This window comes from Meleagris gallopavo, chromosome 5, assembly GCF_000146605.3.
Source record: "Meleagris gallopavo isolate NT-WF06-2002-E0010 breed Aviagen turkey brand Nicholas breeding stock chromosome 5, Turkey_5.1, whole genome shotgun sequence".
Classification (NCBI taxonomy): Eukaryota; Metazoa; Chordata; class Aves; order Galliformes; family Phasianidae; genus Meleagris; species Meleagris gallopavo.
In genome coordinates this window covers 21,376,725-21,403,792 of record NC_015015.2, presented here as the reverse complement: position 1 = coordinate 21,403,792, position 27,068 = coordinate 21,376,725, and the positions used below count along the sequence as shown (strand labels likewise).

The 27,068-nt window shown below is 37.8% G+C and overlaps 1 protein-coding gene across 3 annotated transcripts in view; it reads left to right on the top strand.

Moving 5' to 3' along the window:
- The window catches only part of INO80 (INO80 complex ATPase subunit), a 64,347-nt gene that overhangs the window by 23,106 nt on the left and 14,173 nt on the right, over positions 1-27,068 (top strand). For all 3 annotated transcript variants that reach the window (XM_010711327.3, XM_010711328.3, XM_010711326.3), the window contains 11 exons: positions 4-121; positions 807-892; positions 1,848-2,015; positions 2,438-2,571; positions 3,359-3,426; positions 6,056-6,149; positions 7,267-7,444; positions 12,301-12,441; positions 16,338-16,563; positions 22,027-22,154; positions 26,107-26,201. In XM_010711327.3, the coding sequence (XP_010709629.1) occupies positions 4-121; positions 807-892; positions 1,848-2,015; positions 2,438-2,571; positions 3,359-3,426; positions 6,056-6,149; positions 7,267-7,444; positions 12,301-12,441; positions 16,338-16,563; positions 22,027-22,154; positions 26,107-26,201 (1,436 nt within the window). The remainder of the gene's footprint in view (positions 1-3; positions 122-806; positions 893-1,847; positions 2,016-2,437; positions 2,572-3,358; positions 3,427-6,055; positions 6,150-7,266; positions 7,445-12,300; positions 12,442-16,337; positions 16,564-22,026; positions 22,155-26,106; positions 26,202-27,068) is intronic.

Genomic DNA, 27,068 nt, shown 5'->3' with positions numbered 1-27,068 from the left:
TAGCTATGGGCCCTGCTGCATTTTATCATGCCAACATTGTTCGATTCCCATGAAGAGTTCAATGAGTGGTTTTCTAAAGACATAGAAAGTCATGCAGAGAACAAATCTGCCATTGATGAAAGTGAGTGCAGTGTTTGATTATGGTGGTTTTGTGTATTGAAAATCTATTGTCTTTTCCAGCTACCAACGAATAAACTTTCTCTCATTCTGTGTATGGGAAATGTCTTTTAAAGCAGAGTGTACATTAGTCATATTGGAACGCTGTGATGTGTTGTCCACAATTTGTCAAAATTTTTGTTTCTGACTGCATCATGCATAATAAATAGAAAAACACGTGGTGAAGGTGTTGGTTTGATACCTATCTAATCCTCCCACTTAACAATACAGGAGAACAAATACTTAAATTGTTTGTAAATTTCTTTAGAGTCGATCGTTCTTGAGGCCTTAAGAGTATGTTACAAACTCTCTAAATCAAAATGATAGAAGGCACTAAACACCTTTTGAGCTTCAGAAGAGAAGTATAAAAATTATTTGCTGGAAAAAAATAAGTTTCACAGTAAGTTTCAAGGGATAATTATGTTGAAAAATCTAGCTACATGATATAGTTAATTTTTTATTAGAATAGAACAGAGCATAGTTGGATCTTGTTACAAAGGTGAAGGTTTTAAGAGTTCTTAAATAACCCAAACTGTGTGCTTCAAGAACTCACGTTAGGGGAACTGGCTGAGCAGTAAGTAGTAGGGCACAATATGGTTTCCTTCTCTGGTGAAGTAACTGTTCCTTTTTCCTCTTCCCTTGTGTTTCAGACCAGCTATCCCGCTTGCACATGATCCTGAAGCCTTTCATGTTGAGAAGAATCAAGAAAGATGTGGAAAATGAACTGTCAGATAAGGTGAGAAAAAGTATTGATCCTTACTTAGAGTATTTCAGCTTTATTGTCATAGCTCTGTTATCGTATCTGGTTTTTACAGGCTAATTTGTCCCTTTGTAACCTGACATTTGGTTGTAGACTTTTCACAGATCTGCTTCTGGCATCACATTCCAGCAACGTCATTAGGCATGAATGTAACTTAAGAACCCCTAATTAATGCACTTTTTTTCTTGTCTTCTGGGGTAAGCGTTCAGTATTGCAAATAAAAAATAAGCCTGATTAAGGTGACAGTAGCATAACTAACTGAGGTGAAGGAGATTAATACAGCAGTGTTTGGGTGGCCTTCGTGAAGGATTTGGCATGGATTTAGGACTCCGCTTGCTTGTCTTGAGCAAGATATGCATAATGGCAACATCAGGTTCTTCTCTCTTGGGTTGTAATTTCTTCTTAATGGTGCTGGATGGACTTCTGAACAGTGTGTCCCGTGGTTTTGGGACTACTGACTAGTAGACGTGATTTTGTTGATGTACTTGTTAGTTTCAAAACTAGAACTCTTCTCATAAACACTGTTATTATGTGACCTATTAGTTGTCTTTATCATGGGTTCCTGACATCTGTTCATGATGACTCCAAATTGGTAACATTTAAGAATAGAATAGCACAACTGAAGGCAAAATTTAACTGTTCAGCTGTAGATGTGGTGTTTTCAACAACTTCTTTGGACTGTTGTCTTTGTTGTGTTCATTACTTGTAAAGATCTGTCTCTTGTATTGTTAACTAAGCTTTCCAAAACACAGCTGCTGGTTAGTTGCTTTCCAGGCTGGATCCTGAAATACAGATATGAACACAACTGCCTGTATATATATTTTTGAGAATGTTAAGATTTACTTAATATGAGTTTTCCCTTCTTTGTACTGATGTGGTCATGCTCTATCTCCGAAAGAGAAAAAACTAAAACTTCATTACTGTTTTGCAGATTGAGATTCTTATGTACTGCCAGCAGACAAGTCGACAGAAGCTGTTGTATCAAGCTCTGAAAAATAAAATCTCTATCGATGACCTCTTGCAATCCTCAATGGGCACTACTCAGCAAGCACAGACCACTACTAGTAGTCTCATGAATCTAGTCATGCAGTTCAGGAAGGTAAGGCTATTTTAAGTAATAATTTTAAAAGTATATTCCATTGTCATGTAGCTAACGTACAACTTCTAGAAAACATCATATAAAAAAACTTATGGCATAGGCATGCAAATTTGCGTGTGGTTCAGTTGTCTTTCTAGAGCAGTGTTGCAGTGTTGGGGTAGAAGAGCTTCAAGCAAATGCTGCTTGCATCTGGTTCTATATTGGTTGTTGAAGACATCATTTACGTGGGGAAGAGAGGGAATAGTTGTGAAATAATAGGAAGATATATGATGCAGTGTTCAGTTTGAACAAATGTACCAAAATGGCTGTGAAATTCTAGCCAATATTAGAGTGATTGGTAGTGATAGTTGTCTTGGGATGTAAACACAGCATTAGCCTGAATTCATCTCTTCTTTATGTCTGACACGCTCCCTTTTTTACAGGTGTGCAACCACCCAGAGCTATTTGAGCGACAAGAAACTTGGTCTCCATTTCACATCTCCTTAAAGCCATACCCAATTTCAAAGTTCATCTACCGTCATGGACAGATCAGGGTCTTCAACCACTCACGGGACAGGCAAGCAACTCTACTTCCTCTCCAACTTAGTATATTTAGTAGTATGATTTAGACTTATTTTAGCTTTGTAAGCACTAATTAACACTGTTACCTGGTGAACTTAAATAGTGTTTGCCAAGCAATGCATTCCTAGTTTTCTTTCATTTATACAGCTGTTAAACATCTTATGTCTGATGTTCCTTCTTATTGGAATTCTGATCATCAAATATTCCTTTGATTAAATAAGAAAGCAAGTAAAAGGAATTCAGAGTTATTGCTGATAATGTATAATGGAACTATCTTTAATAGAATTTTAGAAAAAAACTGTTTTCCCTTCAGTGGTTTTTCATGTGTAAGGAAGCTATCAGTATCTGCATGTAGTGACACGATATATTATGAGTATGTCCTTGTGCACTGACAGCTTTTAATGCTTACCTTGGATGAGTAGAAGCTGCCTGAGTGCACTTCCCTGATTTTTCTGACTGGCAGTTCCTGAGAAGTCTGTTTTTGTACTCAGTTTGAGAATGCTCAAGACAGAGATGAAAAAGACATGTTTAAAGATGTGTAAAGAACTGCTCTACATCATACAATGCAGTTCAAAAAAAACAGTGGTGTTTCTCAGTGTCAGATTAACAGTAATGCATGTGCACTGCTCATGCTATGCAGTTCCAGTTATCCACAGTGCAGGAATACTTACAAAGAATGGAATTACTGATTACTTTACATTTTTTGCTGTCTGTCTGATTGAGTGCTATATGCATTAACACCTTCTTAGTGTTTTTGTTTGTTTTGTTGCTTTCATTTTCAGGTGGTTACGGGTTTTACTTTCGCCATTTGCACCAGACCACATCCAGCAGTCTCTCTTCCATAGGAAGGGTATGTTTCTGGTCCTGGGAAGGAAGCCGGGTTGCACGCTTGTATGTGTGCTGGAATATGTTATTTAGGAACAGAACTGAAAAGTCAGATCAGTTTGTCCTCTGAGATAATCTGATTAGAATTTGTTAGAATTCTTTTAAGCTTTGTACCTGAAGAGAAGTCAACCTGTATTTTTCATGTAAGGAGAGTATGGAAGCAGGTGGAAGGATGTTCTACAGACTTTAGTCACTGCTTAATCCTACTTCAAACTCTTTTTCTATTCCTTGTCTTTTTTTTAGGTTACTTTAGTGGATTAATGCTGTGTCTTCAGTTTAATGTGGATCTCTTCAGAGATCCAATTCAAAGAAATCTTGGATTCATTTTAGTACAATCTGTAGTGTATGTTACACTGCTAATTTATTTCAAGTAGGAAGTATGAGAATGCAAATGACCTGAGATCTAATTGATGAACAGAAAACTAAATAATCATTATAGAGGATTGAATATTTTTTACTAAAAAGAGTGAGCTAGATTGCTCAGCTCCTCAAGTGGGGAAAGTTTTAGGAGAAAAAAGCAAAAGAGATCCTGGCTGCATAGCTTTGCTGAAGTCTGTTAGTGTGGACCTACTTAGCCATGCAAAACTTTTCAAATAAAGAACCACGTGCAGCAAGAGGAGTCTGCACTCATCTATAACTCTCTAGATTTGGAGTGTCTTACTAATTATTCTGCTGTAATGATATTTGTATTAGACTTATTTGATATTCATAATAGGCTTTTTCTCAGGTACCATAAAGGGAAAATTATTTTGGATATATAATTTTTTGTGTAGAAGTTAAACATAGAATCATAGAATGGTTCGGGTTGGAAGGGACCTTTAAGATCTAGTTCCAACCTTCCTGCTATACGCAGGGACACCTCCTACTAGACCAGGCTGCTCAGAGCCCCATCCAGTTTGGCCTTAAATACTTCCAGGGAGAGTGCATCTACAGCCTCATTGGGCAACCTTTTCCAGTTTCTCACCACACTCACAGTAAATAATTTCTTCATACTGTCTAGTCTGAATCTACCCTCTTCCAATTTAAAACTATTTCCCCTCATTCTGTCACTACATGCCCTTCTGAAAAGTCCCTCCCCAGCTTTCCTGTAGATTCCTTTCAGGTACTGGGAGGCCATTATAAGGTCCACTGGGGCCTTCTCTTTTCCAGGCTGAAGACCCCCAGCTCTTTCAGCCTGTCCTCATAGGGAAGGTCCTTTAGCCCTCTGATCATCTTTGTGGCCCTCCAGCATCTCCAACAGCTCCATGTCTTTTGTCTGTTGGGGGCCCCAGAACTTGGTGCAGTACTCCAGCTGGGGGTCTCATAAGAGCAGAGGGAAAGAATCACCTCCCTCAACCTGCTGGTGACACTTATCTTGATGCAACCCAGGATATGGTTGGCCTTCTGGGCTGGAAGCGCACACTGCTGCCTCATGTTGAATCTTTCATCAACCAACACTCCCAAATCCTTCTCAGGGCTGCTCTCAAACCGTTCCCTGCCCTACCTTTGTCTGTGCTTGGGATAGCCCCAATCCAGGTGCAGGAGCCTTGCACTTGGCCTGTTGAACTTCATTAGATTGGCATGAGCCCACCTCTCAAGCCTGTCCATGTCCGTCTGGTTAGCATCCCTTCCCTTTAGCATGTCAACTGCACCACTTAGCTTGCTGTTATCTGCAAACTTGCTGAGGGTGCACTCAATCCCACTGTCTGTGTTACTTACAAAAATATAAAATAACACCGGTCCCAACGCTGATCCCTGAGGAATGCCACTCGTCACCTCTCTCCTCTTGGACACTGAGCCACTGACCACAACTCTCTGACTGTGACCTCCCAGGCAATTCCTTATGTAGCGGGTGGTCCATCCATCAAATCCATTTTTCTCCAGGTTGGCGACCAGGCTGTTATGTGAGACAGTGTCAAATGCTTTGCATAAATCCAGATAGATAGTGTCAGTTGCTCTCCCTTTATCCACCGATGCTGTAACTCCATAAAAAGTTGCATAAAAATACATGAATAATATTGGGAATAAAGGTCGCATAGGTGGACCTAAAAAGCTTTATTAATTAACAGTGGAACATGTCTTCCCTGCTCTCCACTGTACTGTTGCATCGTTATCCTTGTACTCACTCACATTCCCCTGCTGGTTCCTACGTCTCCATCCAGCATGTTTGACTCACTGTTTGGGTGAGAGGGAGTATGTTTTGGAGACTGTCCTTAGGAGTGGATGTTCTGGTTAGCTCTCTGGGAGATGTGTGTTCACACTAGCAAATGCATAACTGCCTGCTAATTCCTTGTAGGTCAAATAAATGTCTTTACTGATAGCACGTTTTTCTGGCCCAGAACAAGTCTGTCTTTGTAAATACCCTTCTCTTGCCCAGACTGGAAAATGAACTGTAACTTGGAATTGGGAAATAGCAATTAAGATGTATTTTTCAGAATTTCTAAGAGGTCTGGGTTAAATTAGGATCTCCTGTTTATTCACTCAGATTTGCTGTATTAGATAATGTGTATCTTTAATGGAGTTTACCACAGTTGAAGTGTATTCATTGTCTTTAGCACACATTGTTGGGTGTCTGTAATATGTCCTGGCCTAACTTCAGTATTTCTGTGACACAGGCATCAATGAAGAAAGCTGTTTCTCTTTCCTCCGGTTTATTGATGTCTCGCCAGCAGAAATGGCAAACCTCATGAATCAGGGACATTTAGCCAGGTGAGGACAACATTTTTCTCTCTCTTAATAATTGTAGGAAAAATACAGGTGTTGTTAAGATATTCTGTAAAGCTGCATTTTCTGTGCTTCTTAATATTTGTCATTTATCTGCCATCAAGGAATAAGTAAACTTACAGAGTCTTCTCCAGGTACAGGGCACCATTATGTGAAATAATTTTTTATGCCTCTGTTAGAGGAAATCTTTATTACGAAGATTTTGCATTCCAGATATACAAGATGGTCAAAGGGCAAGAGAAGAGTTTGCTTAGGATCACGCTGTAGGTTGTTGGCATTATGAAGTGCAAAATCCAGACTTCTAAAAAAGGTTTTGCTATAATGCTCATCAGTTGCCCTTGAGTGTGTATTTAACATATGTGGAATGGGCTTGCACTGTGATAGTTGTTCGTCAACTCCAATTCATATTGTCTCTTCTACACATGTCCTGTTTTTAATATAAATTTGAATTCCATGGTACAGGCTGAGAATGGTGGATTTTTAACGTTTTGAGCTGTCTTGACTTGGAAAGGGAAGTGATCTGTTTAAGATGGTGTTTTCCGTAAGTGACAGTACTATGGCAGACATTTAGTAGTGGCTGTAAGAATTTTAAGATAAAAAGCAAGAATCTATTTATAAATGAAGGTGTTTTCTTTAGGGCTTTGTTTTATTCTCTTATTGTTGCAGTTATTTTGGACAACTTGTTTTTCATATGTGTTTTAGTAGCAGTACAAATTTCTCTCTGAATGATCTTTGTGATAAATTCTTCATTGGTTATACAGCTTGCTATGAGCAATATATACATGGAATAATTTACAGAAAAGTCAGAGTGCAATTTTTGGAAGTAGTGGCTGACTTGGACTTGACCCTTTTAAATGAAGTTACTTCCAAGTGTATTCTAATTTCATCATTTAGGTTCAGTTTAAGCCATTTTAGAAAAAATAAAAATAAGAATAGTATAACTGGCAGATGTCTAGTGAAAATTATTTCCCTCAAGCCAGAACAGTCAGCCTAAATTTCTGGGAAAAAACAAAAAAAATGTGTGAAATTATTGTTGTTAAATATATTCAAGCTTTTGTTTAACGAAATAGTGAATAAATGTGTCTGCTGTGGTTTCTTTCAGATGGTTAGCTCTTTTCCTGTCTCTGAAGGCCTCCTACAGGCTCCATCATTTGCGCTCCTGGATGGAACCAGAAAGAGAGAAACAGGAGGGCTCACACTGTTTAAAGAACAAGGATTTCTTGCTTGATGTAAATTTCCCACTGTCTTTCCCTAACTTGCACAGCTGCACTTTGCTGCAGGTAAGCAAAGTAGAGATGTAAGCAAATCCCCTGAGGGAAGAATGGTGAGAACCTCTTGTTACAAAACAGAAGGGAACATAAAATTAGAAACAAGATAACTTTATTAGTACTGTCTCTTAGATGAAGTTCAGAGTGCTGAAAGGAAAAATGGCTTGACTTCTGTCTTCCTCTTGTATAGCGATACATTTAAAAACTTGCTACATAAAAATAAATTAGTTGAATTAGAAGTCTTAAAAATATTATTGGAATAGCTGTACTAAGCTCATCATTTGTTGGAGGCAGATTCTATGTGTAAGCTTGAGAGTTTTTTGTAACTCTAACTGAAACCAACTCTTCTCAAATTCAATACAGTGTTGCAGCAACTGGGATAGTTGGAGGCTTCATTCAGTGTAGCAGTGTTTTGGAGCTGGTGGACAGGCATTATCAATGGTCATCTTTCTACTCTGACATTTGTTTCTACTGCTGGCTAGTAGATTACAAATGTGTTCATTTTACTGTGTAATGCCAAATCATTTTCTCTAAGCCTTACTCTAGGATGTGGGTGAATGTTTTATCACGATCTAGTTGTTGATTTCTTGAGTTATAATTTCATCAAGTTGTTTCATTGGGAAATAAGATCAAAAAAAAATTAGCGTTAGGGTCAGGAAAACAGCTAGCATATAGCTGAAATTCTCCTTTAGTGGCAGTTATATTTGCAGTAAAAAAATCTTTTCTGGAACAGTGAGATCTTGCCAGATTTCTCTGGGGAATATTGCTTCACTTCATGAGTCTGCAAGGGGAAAGGAGATAGCCGGGATTCAATTGAATAGCGTGTGGAGGAAGTTGAAATTGAAGACATGTAAGCAGTAGGAAACCAACCTTGAGCTTGGTGTCATGTTTTGCATCGTTAACAGCCAAGCCAACAAAATGAGTTCTCCTAGTTATCAAACAAAGATCGAGCCAAGTGAGTGTGTGTGCCAATTAACACTGCCTGTACTGGTGTTTAAATATTTTGTGATTCCCTATCTAGCTTGATAAAATGTCTAAACTGTGGATTTGCTTGCAAAATATTTTTTAAGTTATATTTAACCATTTGAGTACTATCTGTGTACTGTTTATATCTCTGAAGCTATTCTGTAGCTCTGTCCTCTCTTGAGTATGGCCAAGGAAAACTTGTGTGTTGTGGAAAATGTTGCAGCCTAACAGAAGGAAAGTAGAAGATGATATCATTGTAGGCCATAATTAATCCATTGGGTTAGCATATGTAAGTGTTGAAATAAAAATTGTTGTAGTTTCTTACAGAACAGAAGGTGGGCTTACATTATAGATGTGAGATGTGGAATATGCATATCTAGCTTTTAATGCTAAGAATGAAATGAAAAATAAGTTGATAGACTTGAGACTCACCTGTACCACAGTCTGGAAGGTCTTAGTTGTGATTTTGTTTCTCCAAATAAATTATTTGGATTGATTCATGAAGCTGTTACTGGTGTCTCTGGGGTTCCCAGGGCTGTGACTGTCATAAATCATGTTTCACATAGAAAACAACCAGCTGGGGAGTAAAGTTCATAAGCTTGTGCAGTACAGCATGTTTGTAATAGCCCCAGTAAGGAGAAAGGAAGTTTAGCCTTACAGTTACGAAGGATTCCTTAGAAGTTTTCTAACCTTCATTATAGACAAATTACTACTTGAGATCACTTTAAAATAAGTTACATTTGTAGAATTTTCCAGATAGCTTATGTATAGAGTTTCTTAAAAATGTGCAAAACAAAGGTTGGTGTAGAAAAACAAGTAGTTCTTCATGTTTCTTTCTTTTAACAGGACACTTTTTTAAAAAACTTGGCCCAAATTTGAGAAATTTTTCATGTAAAACTCCCTGAGGCTTCATCTGGGGCTTTGCAAGATAGTAACATGTAGGGAGTGGGGAGGGGGAGAAACAGAGGAAAAAGGAAATGGTATAAATCTGGAAAGGCTTTTCTTAACTGCTCAGGTCAGCATTTCCTATGTCAGACGCAAACTATGAAAATAAGTCAGTAGACAAAAAAAAAAAACCCTTTTTTTTTAATGGTTCAATCTAAAATTGAAGTAACATCTGTCTAAAGGTGGTATGAGTTTTTTCACGTAAGCACAGAAGTCCCTTGCAGTGCTAAGTCTATTCATTCCCCTTAGCATCTCCACATGTGTATTGATTTGTATATGTTGATTGAAATTAATATGAAATCTGATCTGTTGATATGAACCCTTCTCTCCTTTGCTTTCGTCATTTTCTTTGTATAAAACCTTAGGGGTGTTAATGAGCTTAGGACAGTGCAGGTAGCCATATCCCATATTTGTTTGCAGCTGTCTGCTAGATAGGAAAGCCTCTTTCAGCAATTACTGTGATTGCATGGTTGCAGTAGACACATACATGCATGTTTGTTTTAACAGTCCTCTTTGTGTGTGCTTAGCTTTGTTGTATTGCAGTATAGGAGCTATTTTAGAGCCATGCCTGTGTTCTGCTCTGTGACCTTATTCAGGCTTTTTCACTTGGGTGACCGATGGCAAGCTGGTTTCCACTGTACAAGATTCTAATACTGTCTGCATGTAAAATAATACTTTTATTTTGGATACCTTCTTGAAAGTTTTTTCTTTGCTTCTTCCTGTGTACTTCTAGTACCAGCTATACCTCCTGTATATGGGCCAGGGAAGAAATGAACTTTAACCTAAAGAAGCTCTTCTGAGTCTGACTAATAGCTTGCTGTTGCTAAGAGAAGCCACTTTTCTGTGACCCTTGTTTTCATTTCTTTACTCTGAGCTGCTGAATCCTGCCTCCTCTGATCTGTGCCCTTGCACTCAGATACCTGAATGAGCCAGCTGCAACAATTTTCTGTCTGCTGAATTTGTTCTCTGATTTTATATGTAGCTGAATTTTTGGTACTCAGATGTGTAAGTTGTCCATGGCTGTGTATCCCCAGCCCTGCACTGTGCTATTTCAGCACAGTCTGTTTTACTAGGTGATGGGAAGGATCACAGAACTAACATAGAGTGGGCGAGCAAGGGTTTGTTTTCATCTTGATCCACTTCTTAATGTGCATACAGTTATGCCAACAAGCAGAAGGGGCTCTGTAGATGTGGGAGTGAATATGTGAAGCAGTTTCTACTTAAGATAGTGCTACTTATAAAGAGTTGCAGCTGAGTAAGAGCCTGCTTAGGATGATGTTATCCCATGTGGATCAAGCTTTGACCAGGGCTTTTTTGCTGTGCTGAGTGTCAGTGAAAGTCTACTGTCAGCCTTTTCTGACATCTTCCTTAGGGGAGCAGATATTCAGTTAGAGTTGGAACTTTTCACAAGTCACACTTGCAGCAACTGAAAGATCAGCTTATGTGTTAGGGTTGTTTGTATTTCATAGGTGATCAGAGCACTTACGTACAGTAAAGCTATTTATGTCCTTTGTCAGGAGGTTCCAAATTATTCTACTTATCTCTCTTTCATTTAGTGTAATTCTTATTACACTATTTTCTTTTGTTTCCTTCTTTTGAACTGTAAACACAATCAATGTAAAGATCTGCTGATGGTCTATTGATGTTAACAAGAGCAGTCACCTGTATGCTAACCATCTGCTTCTTGTTCTGTGCATCAGCAGCTGGAAATAGGGCCAGGAATGTCCATAGGGTACTGCTGTGGCTATTTGGATGTTTTCTAATGTTTTTGAGATACTCTGGACATAAACTTTCCTAAGTGTGTCTTGATGTTTAGGGTTTCAGACACTGGAATTTTAGAAAATTGGGAGTTCCTGTCAATTAGAATTAGCATGTGGTAAATTTTGGTGCAGTAGGATCTGGGTCAGAATAATATTGAAGCTTTTGGTGCTGTTCACATTTTACTTTAGTGAACTGCTGGAATTGTCTGAAGGGCATGTTCTGTGATCTTACGGCAGCAAGAAGTTTGCCTGTTAATGTTTGTTTTTTGTTGCTTGTTTCCTGTAGCATGCAGAATAACGATCTCATGTTCTTGCTATTGTGATTACATTGGGTACAGCCATTGGTTGGTAAGAGTGTAGAAGAGCTAGAATAAAAACAAAGAAGCAGAAATTGCTTAGTCTATAAGCAATTCATTTCATCATTTGATGCAGATATTAACAATAATAAAGGAAACATAACTGATGCACACAAAGAAAATCTAGTTTTGTTGTCTGTTATTTTTCTCTGTAGTTGGGCATCTTCAAAGAGCTGTCCTTGATTTAAACTTCAGTGTTGACTGAATGATTCCCACTTGTCAGCAGGGGCAGTCAGTAAATTGTTCTATATCAAAAGGACATCGATCCTCTTGCAAATTCCAAGTTTTACACATTGGTATGTTCATGTGTCAGTAATTGTGCAACACCTGGAAAGTTTTGGGGATAAGGTTCAGAGCCTTTTTGCACTGCAAGGGAAGAAAAAGTTGGAAAAAATGAATGTCTAAAGATTGTCCAATGCTACCTAGTGTCTTAAGTCTTCTTCAGTGCCAGATATCATTTTCCCATACTTCACAATAAATAAAGAAGCAGCTAGAACATGGCTAGAGAATAGAGTTATTCTACTGGAATATTCCTTCGTTATGAAAGCCAAGATCAGAGGGTTCAAAAAAGAAGAAAAAAAAATGGTTTTTAGTTCCAACTGAGTGTAAAGATAAATATGGATATGAGCTATGCTGATTTCAGGCATTTCTGTATTTGAATGTTGTGATAATTGCTCAAAGATCTTGTACATTGTTACTGCAGAAGATGCGTAGAGCTTCCTCTTTCCAAGAGAAATACTTGGAGTGTCCTTTTTCTGTCTTTGTCATGGGTGATTGCAAGATTTGAGAGGAGTTTCTAATTAGAAAAGTAATAACTTCTCAATTTTAATTTTGTTTTTAGAACCTTGTGTTCAGTAGCCACTGTAAAGCAGTTACTGGCTATTCAGATCATGTCATACATCGAAGGAGATCAGCTACCTCATGTGTACGGTGCTGCCAGGTGACTGAGCTGCCGTCCTTCCTGTGCATAGCCAGTCCACGGGTAAGTCCAAGTGAAGTTATAAATTATGTATTTTCTATTGTGTTTTAAATCTTGTTAGAGTTGTGTCACAGGAACAGGATAATCTATTGCTTTCTTTTGGTTGGGTAAAATTGTTGTGAGGATATCCTTTTGTTACTGTATTCTATAGTGCTTTTTTCATAGAGGAAGTGACTGCAGTGGCTATTGAAGGGAAAAGGAAAGTTGTGAGATGCACCCAACTGAAGTTATTGTGACATACATAGATTTCACTTTCTCTCCTAAAAACAAAAGCAGTAAAATTGTAGAAAAAGATTGTGAGGTAGATTCTTCCTACATAATCTAACGGAAGCGTAGTATGATATGATGGAATGGAGTGATTGGTGAATTCTCATGTCAAAGGGAGCTGAGAAGTAATGCTTTTTTGAAAAGGACACTGAGTTTATCTTGTTGCATCAGCTTATGCTCCAAAAAAGAAACACCAAATTGTATTATAAAAGGACTGAGTAGAAAGTTTAAGATTTTCTGGATCTTCTGGATATTATTAAATGGTACTGCTTGGGATTGTCTATCAAATAGTAACTGAATTTTGGAATTACTTTAGCTGAAGATTTCTGGGCTGACACGGGGGACCTTCAGAAGTCTGTGGCTATTGTGTTTCTGGATCTTGGCAAAGCTTCACAAAATGTACTTAAGATTCAAATCTGGACTTGAATCTACCATTTGTCATCATAATAGATAAGCATATCTGTAGAGAGTTTCCACCTTCAGAATGACCTTTTGTGAAGAAGGAGGTTCTGACCTATGCTCTTGTTAAAAGATAAATCACCAAATGTTTCTCCTAATCACATGGATGAACATCAGTTTTGAGGAAACAGCTGAAAGTGAGATAAACATGCAGTGGATGCCACTGTGCTGGGTTTTATAGCATGCTGAGTGAGTTATAGAGGTAAAGTTCCACAGAAGTCTCTGGCTGCTGGGCACATCCTTGGTCGTGCTTAAGATGAGAAAGCTGAAGCTGTGCTACACCAAGTAGGCGGTATGTAGTTAATTTGAGAAGTTGTGTCTCTAGATTACTTATTCTCTGCCACATATTCTTTGCTCTTTTCCACTTAAGTTGGTGAATGAAGTCATATAGATGATATCTCCAAATCAACAAACAGTAGTTGATACCACACCTTATCTTGTATTGCTTCATGGTCAAATAAAAGGGAAGAAAAAAACAACCAACAAACCTTTTCTTTTTCCTGTAGGAAATCAATTTTACAGTTCCAATTCTTTTTTTCTGTACCCTATCACATATCTAAAATTCCTCTCCATCAGCCCTCTGCTCTTGAGGAAGAGCCCTACTTTAAGTGAACAGTAAGCATCAGTGGGGCTTGGGATGAGGGTACACACCTGCTTCGAGTTACTTTGAAGCAGTAACAGGCCAATAAAATCCCTATTATTTTGAGACGTCTTAATACTGTTTATGATGATACAAAAGCAGTTTAATAGTAGAAGACTCATTACCAGACTATCCAAATCTTACATTCTTTAATCAGCGTTGATGTTATTGATAATATTGATAAATATTGTTATTTGATATTGATCAAATTGTGGCTGTGTGCATATTTATACGTTGCCTTCTGGAGAAGGGAGGATGTCTGTCAGGTCTCTGCTTACCAGCTATGTGTTCCTTAGGTTGAATTCATCTGTGCCTGCAGGCCTAAGGGCCAGAAGTATAACTGAGTTTTTCAAAGTTACGTATCAGTACAGTCACAACATACTGCCTGGTTTGATGACAAGCAGTTACTCCCTTTTCCTTTAAATTCCTTCAGGTTTCCAAGAAAAAGATTTGTCACCCTTTATGCTTAAAGTTGAGTTACTTCTGAACAGTGTGTTGAATACTACCTAAACATTGGGAAGGGGAGAAACAGGCTTAGAAGGCCAGGTTTCAGGGAAGGGTGAAGAGAGATTGTATCTGATGCTTATTTTAGTGAATGAAGGTACTTGTTTTAATTAGCTAGTGTAGCAAAATGATGAAATGGAAGCATTACACTTTGTTTCTAGGAATACAAAGACTTAGTTTGTTGGAAACTTTTGGCAGGAGTGTACAAGACTTGAAATAGCAAAGAAGACATATTGTCAGAAACTATAGCCTTCTGTTGTTTGACCTGTGATGAATTTTGAGATGTTAATGGAGCGAAAGAAATAGGAGTATGTGTTTATGTTGCAGCAATTCTGGGTAGGGGGTGGGGAGGAGGTATTGGTGAGGGTGATTTGGCAGTGTAATTTCCCTTCTACAGGAGGCTATTTGCCTGATTACAGGTAGGGCTCAATCACAAAAAGTTGAGGTACACAGAGTTCATCTCAAGGCTGTCTCCTAGCAGTGCTTCCTTTAGGGGAGGTATTGCAGATTACCTGTGCTTGAAGGAATGTTCTAGTTTATCCTCTGTAGAAATAGGAACTGAATAGTGTCCCTTAAGAGAATCAGTACCAATCTCTGCCATAGTTTGCAGTGGACAGTAGTGCTGAGGCAACAAAATTGGAATTTGGAATTTGGAATTGTGAGAGGTTTTGCACTCTTGCACAGGAGACAGTCCCATGCTTGGACTGCAGGTGGCAGTGGAAGATAGCATCAACCCCAGCACCATCTAGTAAGTGGTGGAAATGTGTACAAAGCCTTACTTAGTGAAGTCCCTTTCATTTTATAATGTTGCATGCAATTTACAAGACAGTTTGATTTAAAAATAGCTTTCGGCATCTTGCAAAACAATGGCTTTGCAATTACTGCTAAGATTTTGTATGCCTTTTTGGTTTTTGTTTCAGTATGTCCCCAAATTGTACTTACGAATCTGTTTAAACAAGCCATTGGTCCTTGCAAAGATAAATCTGTTCGTGAAACAAATTTATTCCTATTAAAAGACAGGTTTCTATCAAAAAGATCTTGCTTTATATCTCCTATTTTCAGTTTGCTGGTAAATGTCCAGAGAGGAGTAGGCAGCATCTAAGATATCAGACAGCTGTAAGATAATTCTTCCACTGTATTTCAGGTCTCAATTGTCCCATTATGAAACCTGCTCCCACATGTTCTCAATTCTCCAGAAGCTCAGCTGCTTGCTGTTTAACATCAAAGCCTACAGATTCCCCTAGTATTTCTTACTATGCAGCTCTGTCTCCATCTTAAAATGTGAAGATTTTCAAAACTTTGAGTTCTTCTGTTCTTTTATTCGTTTCATTGCTTTTCGTCCAACTGTAATGTGTTCATTTTCCAGAGTATTAGGATTCATGAGAATGTTTGCAACATAGCTGAATCTGCCTGGAAAATGTTTTTTTTTTAATTTTATTTCTGAAATAAAAGCAACAGTGACTTATATTTGCTGTCAGGTAACTTAGAAAGTACTGCAAATTTATACATTTTTTTCTGGTTTAATCCCATACTGTAAGGTTACCTGTGTAATACTGAATTTTGGTTTAATTTTTAAGTGATCTTACAACATACTAATAGGTCTCTTGATAATCTTACATTACCACATGAATTTCTGTTGAGGCCAGTTTATAGATTTCGTGTTTGCTATGTAGATGCTTCATTGTGAAGAGAAAAAACAAAACAAAAAATAGGCAAAGCAAAAGATGCAGCAAGAATATTGTTCTTTTACTGTCAGTTTTGCTATCAGTTGTATAGAAATTGATTCAAGACAGTGTGTATCAAAAGACAAATAGTCTATGCCTGATTGTTCATGGGGCTTTTTGTGAAGAGGGAAGATGCTCCACCTTTCCTTACTTTAAACCGGTTTAAGGTTGTTTTCCATTTGTACGTGTCAGAAATGATGTGGCTTTTTAAAATTTGAACCAGTGTGAAGGTAACTGAAGTGGGATTTGGGGATGAAGATAAAGGACAGTCTGAACAAGAATGTTGATTACATTTTTACTTACAGGTAACAGCTGTGCCACTGGAGTTCTACTGCAATGATCGAAGTGCAGAATACGAGCGCAGAGCACTAAGGGAAGGAGGAAGTCTTGAAGCAAAGCAGTGTTTAGTCAATGGAGCCCCTGAGCTAGCAGCTGACTGGCAGAAACAAAGCTCCCAGTTCTTCCCAGAATATCCAGGAGGACTGTTGGGGATCAGGCCTCAGAACGGCTGGTCTTTCATCAGGATACCAGGTGAGTTTGGAGCTTGTCATGGAATAGAGCTAGGTAAATAAGGCCATCTGTTCTTCGGTGGTCATGCTGCTTGCTTATGGTTTTTGTTTGGTTTTGTTTGCGCCTCCTGAGTGAAAGTTAACTCTGGTATCTTAAAATGCACTGTGATTTCACATCCTTTGTGAGCAGTAAAGCTGTCAGTGGAGATGAACAAGTCTAGGACAAACTTTTCTAATGCTTACAGACCTCTCTTTGCATGTCAGTCCTCAAAGTGTCTGTGAAGAGGTGGATTTGCTAAATGAACCACAGTTTGCTCTCGTGACCAGGCAGTAATTCGAGGTTGGAGATATAGATATTGCAGGAAAAGTTTTGATCATACTTTACCTCCTGATACGTTGGAAGACCTTTGTATTGATCTGAGATATTTTGTTAGTCTTGGTAATGAAAGGATAAAAACTACTTGTAGCAGTTCACCATGAGTGGGATGGATACAGGGACCTAGTTCAGATGAAATTTTCCTGGGAAACAAGACATACAGAACTTGTTGAGTTGAAATAAAGAAAACTTGTTCATATTTCCTAGTAAAGTGAGAAATGTAAATGTAAGCGCATGTCACTTTTTTCTGGAATTAAGCTAAAATAATTCAAGATTTACTAGAATTTGATTGCTAGTACTACAGTGACTTCCATAAACTGGGCATGGTCTAGTTGTCAGAAGGTGGTCCTGAGCAGTGAGCAAGTACTGCAAAAAGCACTAGAGATCTGAGAGATAGCCAAGAGGAAAAACAGCTTACACTGCCAGATCCTAAGTTATTCCCAGACCCTTTTGGGTCAAGGATGTTTGGCAGGGGAAGTTAGTACAGTAAAAGGAGAATGGCCTTTTGCTTGCTAGAGTCCGGTTTAAGAAAGTACATCCTAAGTACATAGAGTCATTTGAAGATCACGCACATTTGTACCTATGTAATAGAGAAACTTTTTTTCATGAGTTTGTGCTTGATTAACATTTAGTGATTGATTTAATAGTTTCCTTTCTTCAGGAATTCATGGAATCTTTTACCAATTACTTAAAAGTAGAAGACAAGGAACTAATTAAGGGATACATTAAGATAGAAGTCATGGACAGAAATGAAGAGGATGATGTAGAATTAGGGAGAGGGCTGCTTTCTCATGAAGAGATTGAGAACTGTATCAGCAGCAAAAATGTGTAGAGGAATAATGATGGGGAACAAGAATCTTACAGGAGTGAGTGAATAGGTACAAAATTCGACAAATTGTTGTCCAAGCTCAACAAAGGATTTGTTTGTGTAGCTGGCTTAATCTGGGAGGTGTTAGAGCTAAAAGTGGATTAAAAACGTGGTTTTGTACAGTTGTGTTTTAATTAGGTGGAAAGATGCATTCAAATCTAAACCTACTCTAAGAGAAGAGGGCACATACTACAACAGGACATCTGTGTTGATACATGCAGAAGCAGGCAGGGTGCACTCCAGAAAGTGGCTGATAGCCTGAAGAAGCCATTTATAAGGCTGAAGATCAGCAAGTGTAAAATGGGAGCCATAGGTGTGAAGGTCCACGGTGAATGGGTGACAGGAGCAAAGGGGAAACCTCTCTGTCTAACCCTGATCTATCCTCTTCCAGCCTCGGCATTCCCAGTGCCCTAGCAGTGGGCTCAGCTGCGATCACTGTGGGAATCTCTTGAGGCTTTTCCTGTTCTTTGAAAGAAAAATGGTCCTGGATTAAATGGCAGGAAGTGTCTGAGTCCTTTTAGCATCGATAAAAAGCACCGGCCTCACTGGCTGTTTACTGTGAGAGCCTGCCAGCTCCTCACTGACCCCATTGTGCTGCACAGACTGTCGGGAGGGGATCCAGGGGTGTCAACTGGAACCCAGGCTTTATCTCTCTTTCCTCTGCATTTTGCATGTTCGGAGGCACTTTTTCTCATTCTTCAGAGAGCAGTGAGCCCAGCTGCAATCATAGGCCAATTCTCCTGACTGAGGTTATTTTGAGTCATAATCATTTCTAGCTCTTCTTCCCAGACCATAGGAACCCAAAGTATCTCCTTGTTGATAATTATTGTCCACAGCTGGAGGCAGGAGCTTTTTTTCAAACTGAAAGCCACAGAGTAGAATTTTACAGTTGCTGTCCTTTTGATCTGGTTGTTGTTTAGTGTCTGTCATACAGTGCTGAAGAGGAACCCAAAAAATTGTGCCTTGAGAATCATTCTTTGAGGTGTAATCCAGGATCTCATCACCCGACTGGTTCAAAATTTTATAAGTTCATTCAATTATGCTATTAGTATGCATATCAGAATATATTGTTGTTGAAAGCTTTCACTGATTATTAAAACTGTAGAACTGCGAATTGTGGAAATCCTATTTAATAAAAGTTGCCATTTTCTTCCCCCAGGGTAAAAGAAAGAAATAGCAATGGGAAAAACTAGAGATGGAAGACACTTTAAAATAATTGAGATGTTTTCCAGCCATGAGGCAGTAAGATTTTACACTTTTTGTTAGGACTTTGCACAGTCTGTCCTTTGAAGCACTAGGTGGCAGGCTTTAAGCATGCAAAAACATATGAGTTTGGAAAGCAGTGATATTGAGATAGCACACTAAAGTTGTCAGGCTTGTAGTCATACGGTTTTCTCTTCCAAAGATGACAGATCTTTTTTTTTGTTGGTTTTGTTTCACTATCCTGAAAAAGCTTTCTCATCAGTGCGGTCTGCTCAGATGCTGAGATGTTAGACAAATTATGAACTGTTAACTAGCTTTTCAGACTGTAAAACCATCTGTAAATCAGTTCTTTTAATTTGCATTCTAGTGCAATTCAAAAATAGCTACTTATGCAATGGAATATTAAGGAGCCAGTAGCAAAGGATATGCATCATTTCCATTTAGCAAAACTTAGTTCTACCTATCATGATTGCTGTAAAAAGCTACTGTTTTTCTACTTCTGGAAACATGGTGTATCAAACTGAATTAGTCTAGATTGACTTTTGAACAAACCCTTTTGGTTCTCTCAGTTTCCTTCCAGACAAATGGCTTTTGGTTAATGATCATGTTATTTTGGCATGCATATCTAGACTTTTCGTGTTACTTAAGTCTATTTAATTCATTCTGAAATAGCAGGTTGATCAATTTGAATAAAATCAAAATGTCATGACTTTATGATTTAATAGGAAGAATAAAATTTAGTGTAAAGAGTAAGGGGAGTAACTCATTTCCATTTTTATCTAACTGTCAAAGTTAACAGTTTGGATTTCCTTAGAGGAATGTATGAAATTATTAACTTGTATTAATTTGTATGCAGTTGAGACTGAGCTACATTCTAGATTTCAGAATCAATCATACACTCCATTGTAGTTAATACAAATGCCAGCCTCAGCTGTAGTCTTGAGTTTTCCTCACAGTATCTACTTGACGTGGCTTTCCAGTTGGTGAATTCCATGAGATAGTTGATAATGATTCAAGTAATGATACGGTACTTTCCCCTGGCAAAGCAACAAGATCACCATCAAATGAGATTTTTCTTTATGAAGGGAGAATGAAATAAGATAAAATAGAGAGCATCTAGGTAGGTAGTGAAGCAAAAATAAGCAGAGCTTTTCTGTCTCAAATTTCTAGCTGGTGTAATGCAGAAAGACAGCTAAGCAGTTAGCAAGGCAGAAAGTATTCACAGCACTATCTTATAGTGCAGATATAATAGCTAATAATTCTAAGTGACACTGATAGTTCACAATTTCTTGAGTGTCAGAACATAATACTGTGGCTTCAGCTTCTGATGGCCTGATACAGATTCCAGTAATTCCAGCATCAAGCCCACTCTTCCTATTTAAACTTAAGAATATAATTTTTCTTGAGATCTTGATTGGAAAGACTAAAACGATGAAGAATCCACCATGTTTCTGGATAAAACTTTGGCTCATTAGTTTTTCCTTCTCTGTTAGGAGACTAAGGAGAGAAGCATGCTCAATTTTTATGGTTTTGACATAAGTTACTGGATACTCTGTTAGTATAAAGTTCTCTTCTGTAGTTGAAAACTTTTGGCTGGAAGAAAAACCTTGCATATTGCCAATTGGTCTTTGAAAAGTCGGAGTTCGTCAAGTTTTGGAACTTCTCAACTGCAGGAAAAGCTTTTAAACGCACTGAAATCTGGAGGATTTTTTTTCCTAATGCTTCTTTTTTTTTTTTTTTGTGCAACTTTTCATAAAATGACCATAAACCTTATCATGTTATTTCAAAATAATCTTTTGAATTCTGTAGAACAGCTACTTCTCTGCTTTTTCTCTGTAGATGTGTAGTTGTACATGCAAGAATCAAATTAGCTCTCTGTGCCACATCACTGCACATGAACACTCAGAAACTTTGTTGGGTGTGATGCTCATGAGTATTTTTAGGAGCAGTGTTCTCCAGTTAAGATGTGTATTCACCTTTTCCACGAGTATGGAAACGTGTGGTTGGTTTTAGCTATACTAAAATGCACTGTGCTCAGATGAACAAATTAATTTCTGTATATACCATTTGTTTGAAATATAGTACAAAACTGTCAGCTGCCTCACGGGAAGCTGAATTTTCTTCAGGCTATCAGTTAATTTATTCTATGCAACTAGAATTGTGAGAAGCATTACCTGCTGGATGCGTTGAAAATATTTGGACTCTGTACTAGCCTGTACTATGTGCAGTTCTCAACTTTCTGTTTTGGCTGTAAACCTAAATTCAGGCACGCCAAAGAATAAAGAATGATCAGCGACTTTCCCAACAGATAATTTTTTTGGAAGAAAATGTCTCTTCATCCTCTTTCAACTGTAATGTATTATTTACTGAAGTTTATGTAGAGAATGTACAAACAGGAAGGTCTCCTTCCTGAAAAATACTTCATAAGCAGTGCTGAAATAGAGAGGGCATGAAGTATAAAATCTGCAATGATTTACAAGATTGAAGTTTGGAAATGTTTCTTAAACAGAAAAAAAAAGTGGAGGGCAGGAAAGAGAAATAAAAATTAAGGCAGTGCTGTGAAGGGGCAGTTGTTTTACAGTGACCTAGAGAACTGTTTTTCAGCTTCTGTGTTGGTCTTGAAACCAGGTTTGTGAGGAAAGAGTCTAAAGCTCAGCAGTGGGTAGCGGCAAATGTCCAGAGGACAGCATTATAATGTGGGAAGGGAACTGTAAAGGTATGTTACATTTGTTGAACTGGTTAGGATTGATCCTTAGAAGAGAGAAATGACTGTCCAAAGAACGTCCGTTTCCTTTCTCATGAGCAATCTGTGCTGTAATTTGCCTGGTGGATAAGTTCATGTAGTCCTCTCCCAGCAAACAGAAGTTACTGTCAGCAGCATGACCCTCAGCCAGAGGGATGTTGCCATCTCTTTTGTCGCCACTGATTGCTTTAGGAATTATAATGTTGTGAAGAATGAGCAAAACTTAGAATTTACTTAAACCATTGCTTTGTAGCTATTTTGACTGTATTACTTCTTTTCTTCCATTTCTTCTTAGACAAGGAGAGTCTGATCACCGACAGTGGAAAACTTCATGCTCTTGATCTTCTGTTGACACGGCTAAAATCTCAAGGGCACAGAGTTCTTATCTACTCTCAGATGACACGCATGATTGACTTACTGGAGGTAAGAGAGCTCTAGCCTACAGGAGGCAAATTCTGAAGGTACACATTTAGTAACCATGTTTTGGAGAAAATACAAAAATTTGGATGCAGCAAGCCTGACTTAAAGTGATTATGCTGAGGGTTACCCAACAAACGCATTAATGTGAGTGCGTAAGATCTGCTATACAAAAGTAGACTAAAGGTCTGACTTGTTGTCGAACTTCCAGCAGTGTACAGCACAGATGGTTACGGGAAGATGTATAAGCATAGTGGTACTTCACGGTTATTCTCTGTGTCCAATATTTTGCAGCTTGAGGGCTTTCTGAGCCAGATGTGGCTTCTGTATGAAACTTTTCAGTTACATCTTGAGTCTTTGTAAATATCTGTTGTTTGCACTGCCCTGTAGAGAGATTTTGCTTGGCTTAATTAGCCTCTTTTGCTGGTTCTGAACTGTTTTCTTCTAGTTTCTTTTGCTATGTGTATGGGAAGGAAAAGTGAGAACAATCATTAATTTTTCATTGTTAATGTTGCTGGTAATTTCACAGACCTTCACTGTTTCCCTCTGTCATTTTATTCCAGTTTGATAGACATTAATAAGAAGAGGTTATCTGGCATATATGATAGGAAAGAAATCAGTAACTAAGTGATATTCATTATTTAAATACAGCCAGTCTGCCTTAGAAGAAAAAAAAAATCACTATGTGATTAGCAGCCATGTCACTATAGAGCTAGTTTGAAATGACATTAGTGAGAGTCTTATTAATTTTATTTTCTATTTGTAATACTCACAGTGTTCTGAAAAAAAGTGCCTCTTTCTCTGGACTTCTGTTGAAGATAGCAAATTTTGTTGTTTTTTTTTTCTCTGGATCTGGAAAAAAAAAGAAGATTGTGTTGTGATGCAATGCTTCCATTCTTTATCAATGAAGGATTAGTCATAGTAGTTTTTATGACTATCTAATTCTGAGTAAGAAAATAGGAAACTTGATGTTCATTAGTTTCAAAGAGATAAAGTTTCTGACTGAATATGTAACAGATAAGACGATATTTGCATTTGGCAATGTAATTTCAGCCCTGATAAAACATGAAGGTCCTGTGATCCTTCAGCCACTAGTTCTAGATGTACACGGGCTCCCTCAGCAGTGTTTTACCTGAGCTGTTGTCTTTTCCACTAGAAGAGAACAAACGAAAAGCCTGAACTAATAGCTGCCTCAGTCTCTTATGAGGAGGAGTGTATTTAAGGTCAGCAGTTAATAGTGCAATAAATCATCACAAGCTGTGAAGAAAAGAAGAACTTGCATGGTTGCAGTGGTGTATCTCAGCTCTTTCCCTTTTTTTTTTTTTTTGGTAAATGTTGGATGTGGTCCAGGTTTGTTGCCACTCTGTTGCACCATGAAACTCACAAAGCTGAGTATTTGATGCTTCTTGGTTTTCTGTTAGCATTCCATTATAAAGGCTTGGGAGCACACCATTTTGCTATTGTACCTCTTCAGTTTTCAGCTTCACTTGTTCAGCATTGTTACTCACGTAAGCCACCTACCAAGTCTCCTGTTTTAGTTTTCTCCCACCACTTAATGGAAGTTGAAGCTAAGCAGGCTACAAGTGAAGCAAGGACTGCAATCCCTCTTTTGCAAGGATTTTCTTACAATAGATTTTTTTCCTTACCAGTGATATCAAAATACATCCCCTCAGCCTACTTGCATGTAAAAACGTAAGATATCCTGTTTCTTTTAACAGTATTTTGATGGTGTCAGTGTAAATGCTGTTATTATATTGTACTAGCTTAATCTGTGCATGACAGACAGCACAAAGCATATTGTTTACAGAGTTAATGTTTGATTTAGCTTCAGCTGAAGAACTATGGTTAGTTTTGCTACTATGAGATGGTAAACATAAATGCAAAGGGGAAAAAGATTTTCTTTTGGCTGAAAGAGATAAAATATAATTTCAGTATCATCCTTTCAGGCACAAGTTTATTTTGTACCTTCTTAGATTAATGTCATGTTTGTTTGTTCTTTTTCAATGTGATTATTTTCTCCTGTAAGGAAGAGTAATTGTTAATTATTTCAGGGGGAATAATGTGTGATGAGGACTCAAATTATATTCTTCATGAAGTTCGATCCATTAATTATATGCTACCAAACGTGTATTAGCTGTGTTAAAATGTAACAGTACTTGATCATGAAATAACATGAAAGTAAAAAACACCGTTTTTGAGAGAAGTATCAGCACTGAAAACACAAGGAGCACTTTATAGCTTGTTCTTCTGTAAATTGTGTGGTAGTGAAAATGTCTAAGGTCTAGGATAAATGAGTGGAAGTTGTTTTTTGTTTATGGTGAAGTTTGGTTAGAAGATGCTGATGGAGAGGTGGTAATTGTGAGATCAGGGAATACTAAAAGACGTTGAAATACTAAATCAGTGTAAAGGCAGATAGAGACAGTAAGAAAGAAATGGAAAGAGAAAACCCGTGTGATAATTGAAAAAGGGTTGATCAGATTTGGAGAAAAGGTCACATAGGGCCTAGTTGACAACTGTATTGCTCTGGTTTTCTTGGTGGCAGAAAGCTGTTGTAAGTGTGGAATAAATCAATAATAAATTAGGACTTGAGTGCCTGTGTGGTTAAGCTGCTGTTCTTTGCTTTAAAATTCTGTTGCTCTGCTCTATAAATCCTACAACCCATGAGCCCTGCTTTGTAGAGGTAAACCAGATATGACTTTTGGCCTCTTCAGCATTGTTAATTTTATTTACCTATTTTTCTCTTTAATCTGCTACATGTTGAAGCTTCTCTCTAGCACAGCAGTCTTTTTCTCAGGTTCCTTATAGCGTGGCAGCTCTTTCACCTCTTCTGCACTGATGAAGTAAAATGAAGGAGAAAGAGAAGCCCTAAGGCTAAGTGAAAAGGAGAGTGAGCATGGTACTATCAGAGAAGGGCTTGTTAGAGTGCAAATACTGCCATGTCTTCACACTGCATAGCAGTTTATCTGCTGAATATTGGAGCTTGGAACAAGATGAATCCAATAATTCTTGCTGCTAAAGCACCATCTGTTTCCATTCTGTCTTCATTTGCAGTCACAGCAACTAGGAAAGAAACACATGCACCAATAGAGTTAAATCTAACAAATATAACCAGTAGGAGTTGTGTCTTGTCAGCCAAGGCTCACAGTGTTAAAATATCAGAGGGTATATTTGTAAAGAAACAGTAAGGATATATGTATAGCCTGCAGAGCTTTCTCTGTAATTCAGATTGTATTGATAGTTGCACAGTTACCAGAAAATGCTGAGTACTTTAGAGAATGAAAAATGTGTTTCATTGGAAAAGTCTTCTGCCTACAGCATTTCTGGTTGATGCCATTTGATTTTTTCCAGGTGATGGCTTCAGTTCTGCTACTGAGGGCTAACACCAGTATTTCCATTGCTCAGTGAGATTCACTGGGGTCTTTATCACTGAGATAAAGCCTGGGCAGGTGTTGGGTGTATAATACTAGATTTTTAAAACCACTGGTCAGAGGGTTCATAATCAACAGGCAGCAGGTACCAGTGGTAAGTTAGAAAAGGTTCACTGACACAGTGGAAGCTCAGGGTTTGGTAAAAGTTTAGACTTTGTGAACGTAAGTTTCATAGATTAATGATTTTTATTTACTTAATAGATTTATTGGTCGAAAAAGGCTATGCTGTAACAACACTGTCTGCAGCCCAACTCTGAAGTGACATCATCATTCATCTCTTACCTTACAAGAAATGCAAAAACTTTCAAATTATTAAGAGTAGCTTTTATTTTTGAAATAATTAAGTATTGTTTGCATAAGATTGCTTATAGCATTTACCAATGACATTTAGGTGTTTTTCCCCCTAAGCAACAATTCTGCTTTTATCGTGTTGATTTTTATTTATTTATTTATTTTCCTCTTTATGGTGAATAATCAAGACTGAGCAGTTCTAAGAGCAATTGTATTTTTCTGATGTGTGTTCTTTGCAGGAATATATGGTTTATAGGAAGCATACCTACATGAGATTGGATGGTTCTTCAAAGATTTCTGAACGAAGGGATATGGTAGCGGATTTTCAAAACAGGTAATATATTTTAATAGATGTTTGCGTGGTTAGTCATGTGTATGTAAAGAGTCGGTATAAGATGCAGTGGAAATAAATGAAATTTGTGCTTTATAGTATCTGATGGACCTCATTTAGCTGAAAATTTCCTGATGGTTTGCTGGCCAGAAGTCAGTGGTATCGATGCTAAACCTATGGAAATCATCTGTGAAACAATATAGGAAGCAAGTTTTAGTGTACTCATAATTGTTTGTTGCCATCCAAGTATTCTATTGCTTATAAAGAAGTTGAATAGGAACAGGGAAAATATTCTTCAGTTGTTATGTACTCTGAGAACTGACACAATAAAGAAATGGAAAATCTTGCATGTGCTAGAGCTTTGGAAGTGACCTGCTGTGCTACAAAACAAGCCATGTCACTTAGATATGTTTCACAGAGTAGCAGCGTATATAAATAATTTTATCGTTAATGCGGCAGGATTCATTAAGAAAGCTTGAACAGAGAGGGAGGTGGGAGTGAGCAAGTGTTAAGTTGTAAGACGTGCTGCCTCTTCAGTTTAGAAAAACAAGATGGATTCTTGCAACTTTTACTTGCCCAAGAGGAAAGAGAGCTATGTAATCATCTTACAAGTTCAAATATTTTAGCATAACCTTTGTCTCCATTGAAGCACATTAAAAATAAACAACTGAATTTATGGTTATTAAGTTTCCTTTTAATCATGAAATATGGCTTGGTAGGATATTACTTTGGTATCATAGTTTGTAGTAAGGTTACCATTCCTGAATGTGGATGTGTACTGTTAAGAAGATCACTTTTTTTTTTTTCAGACAAGTTAGGTTCACAGGTGGTTTGCTGCAAGGTGAAAGCACATGACTCTAGTCCTAGTGT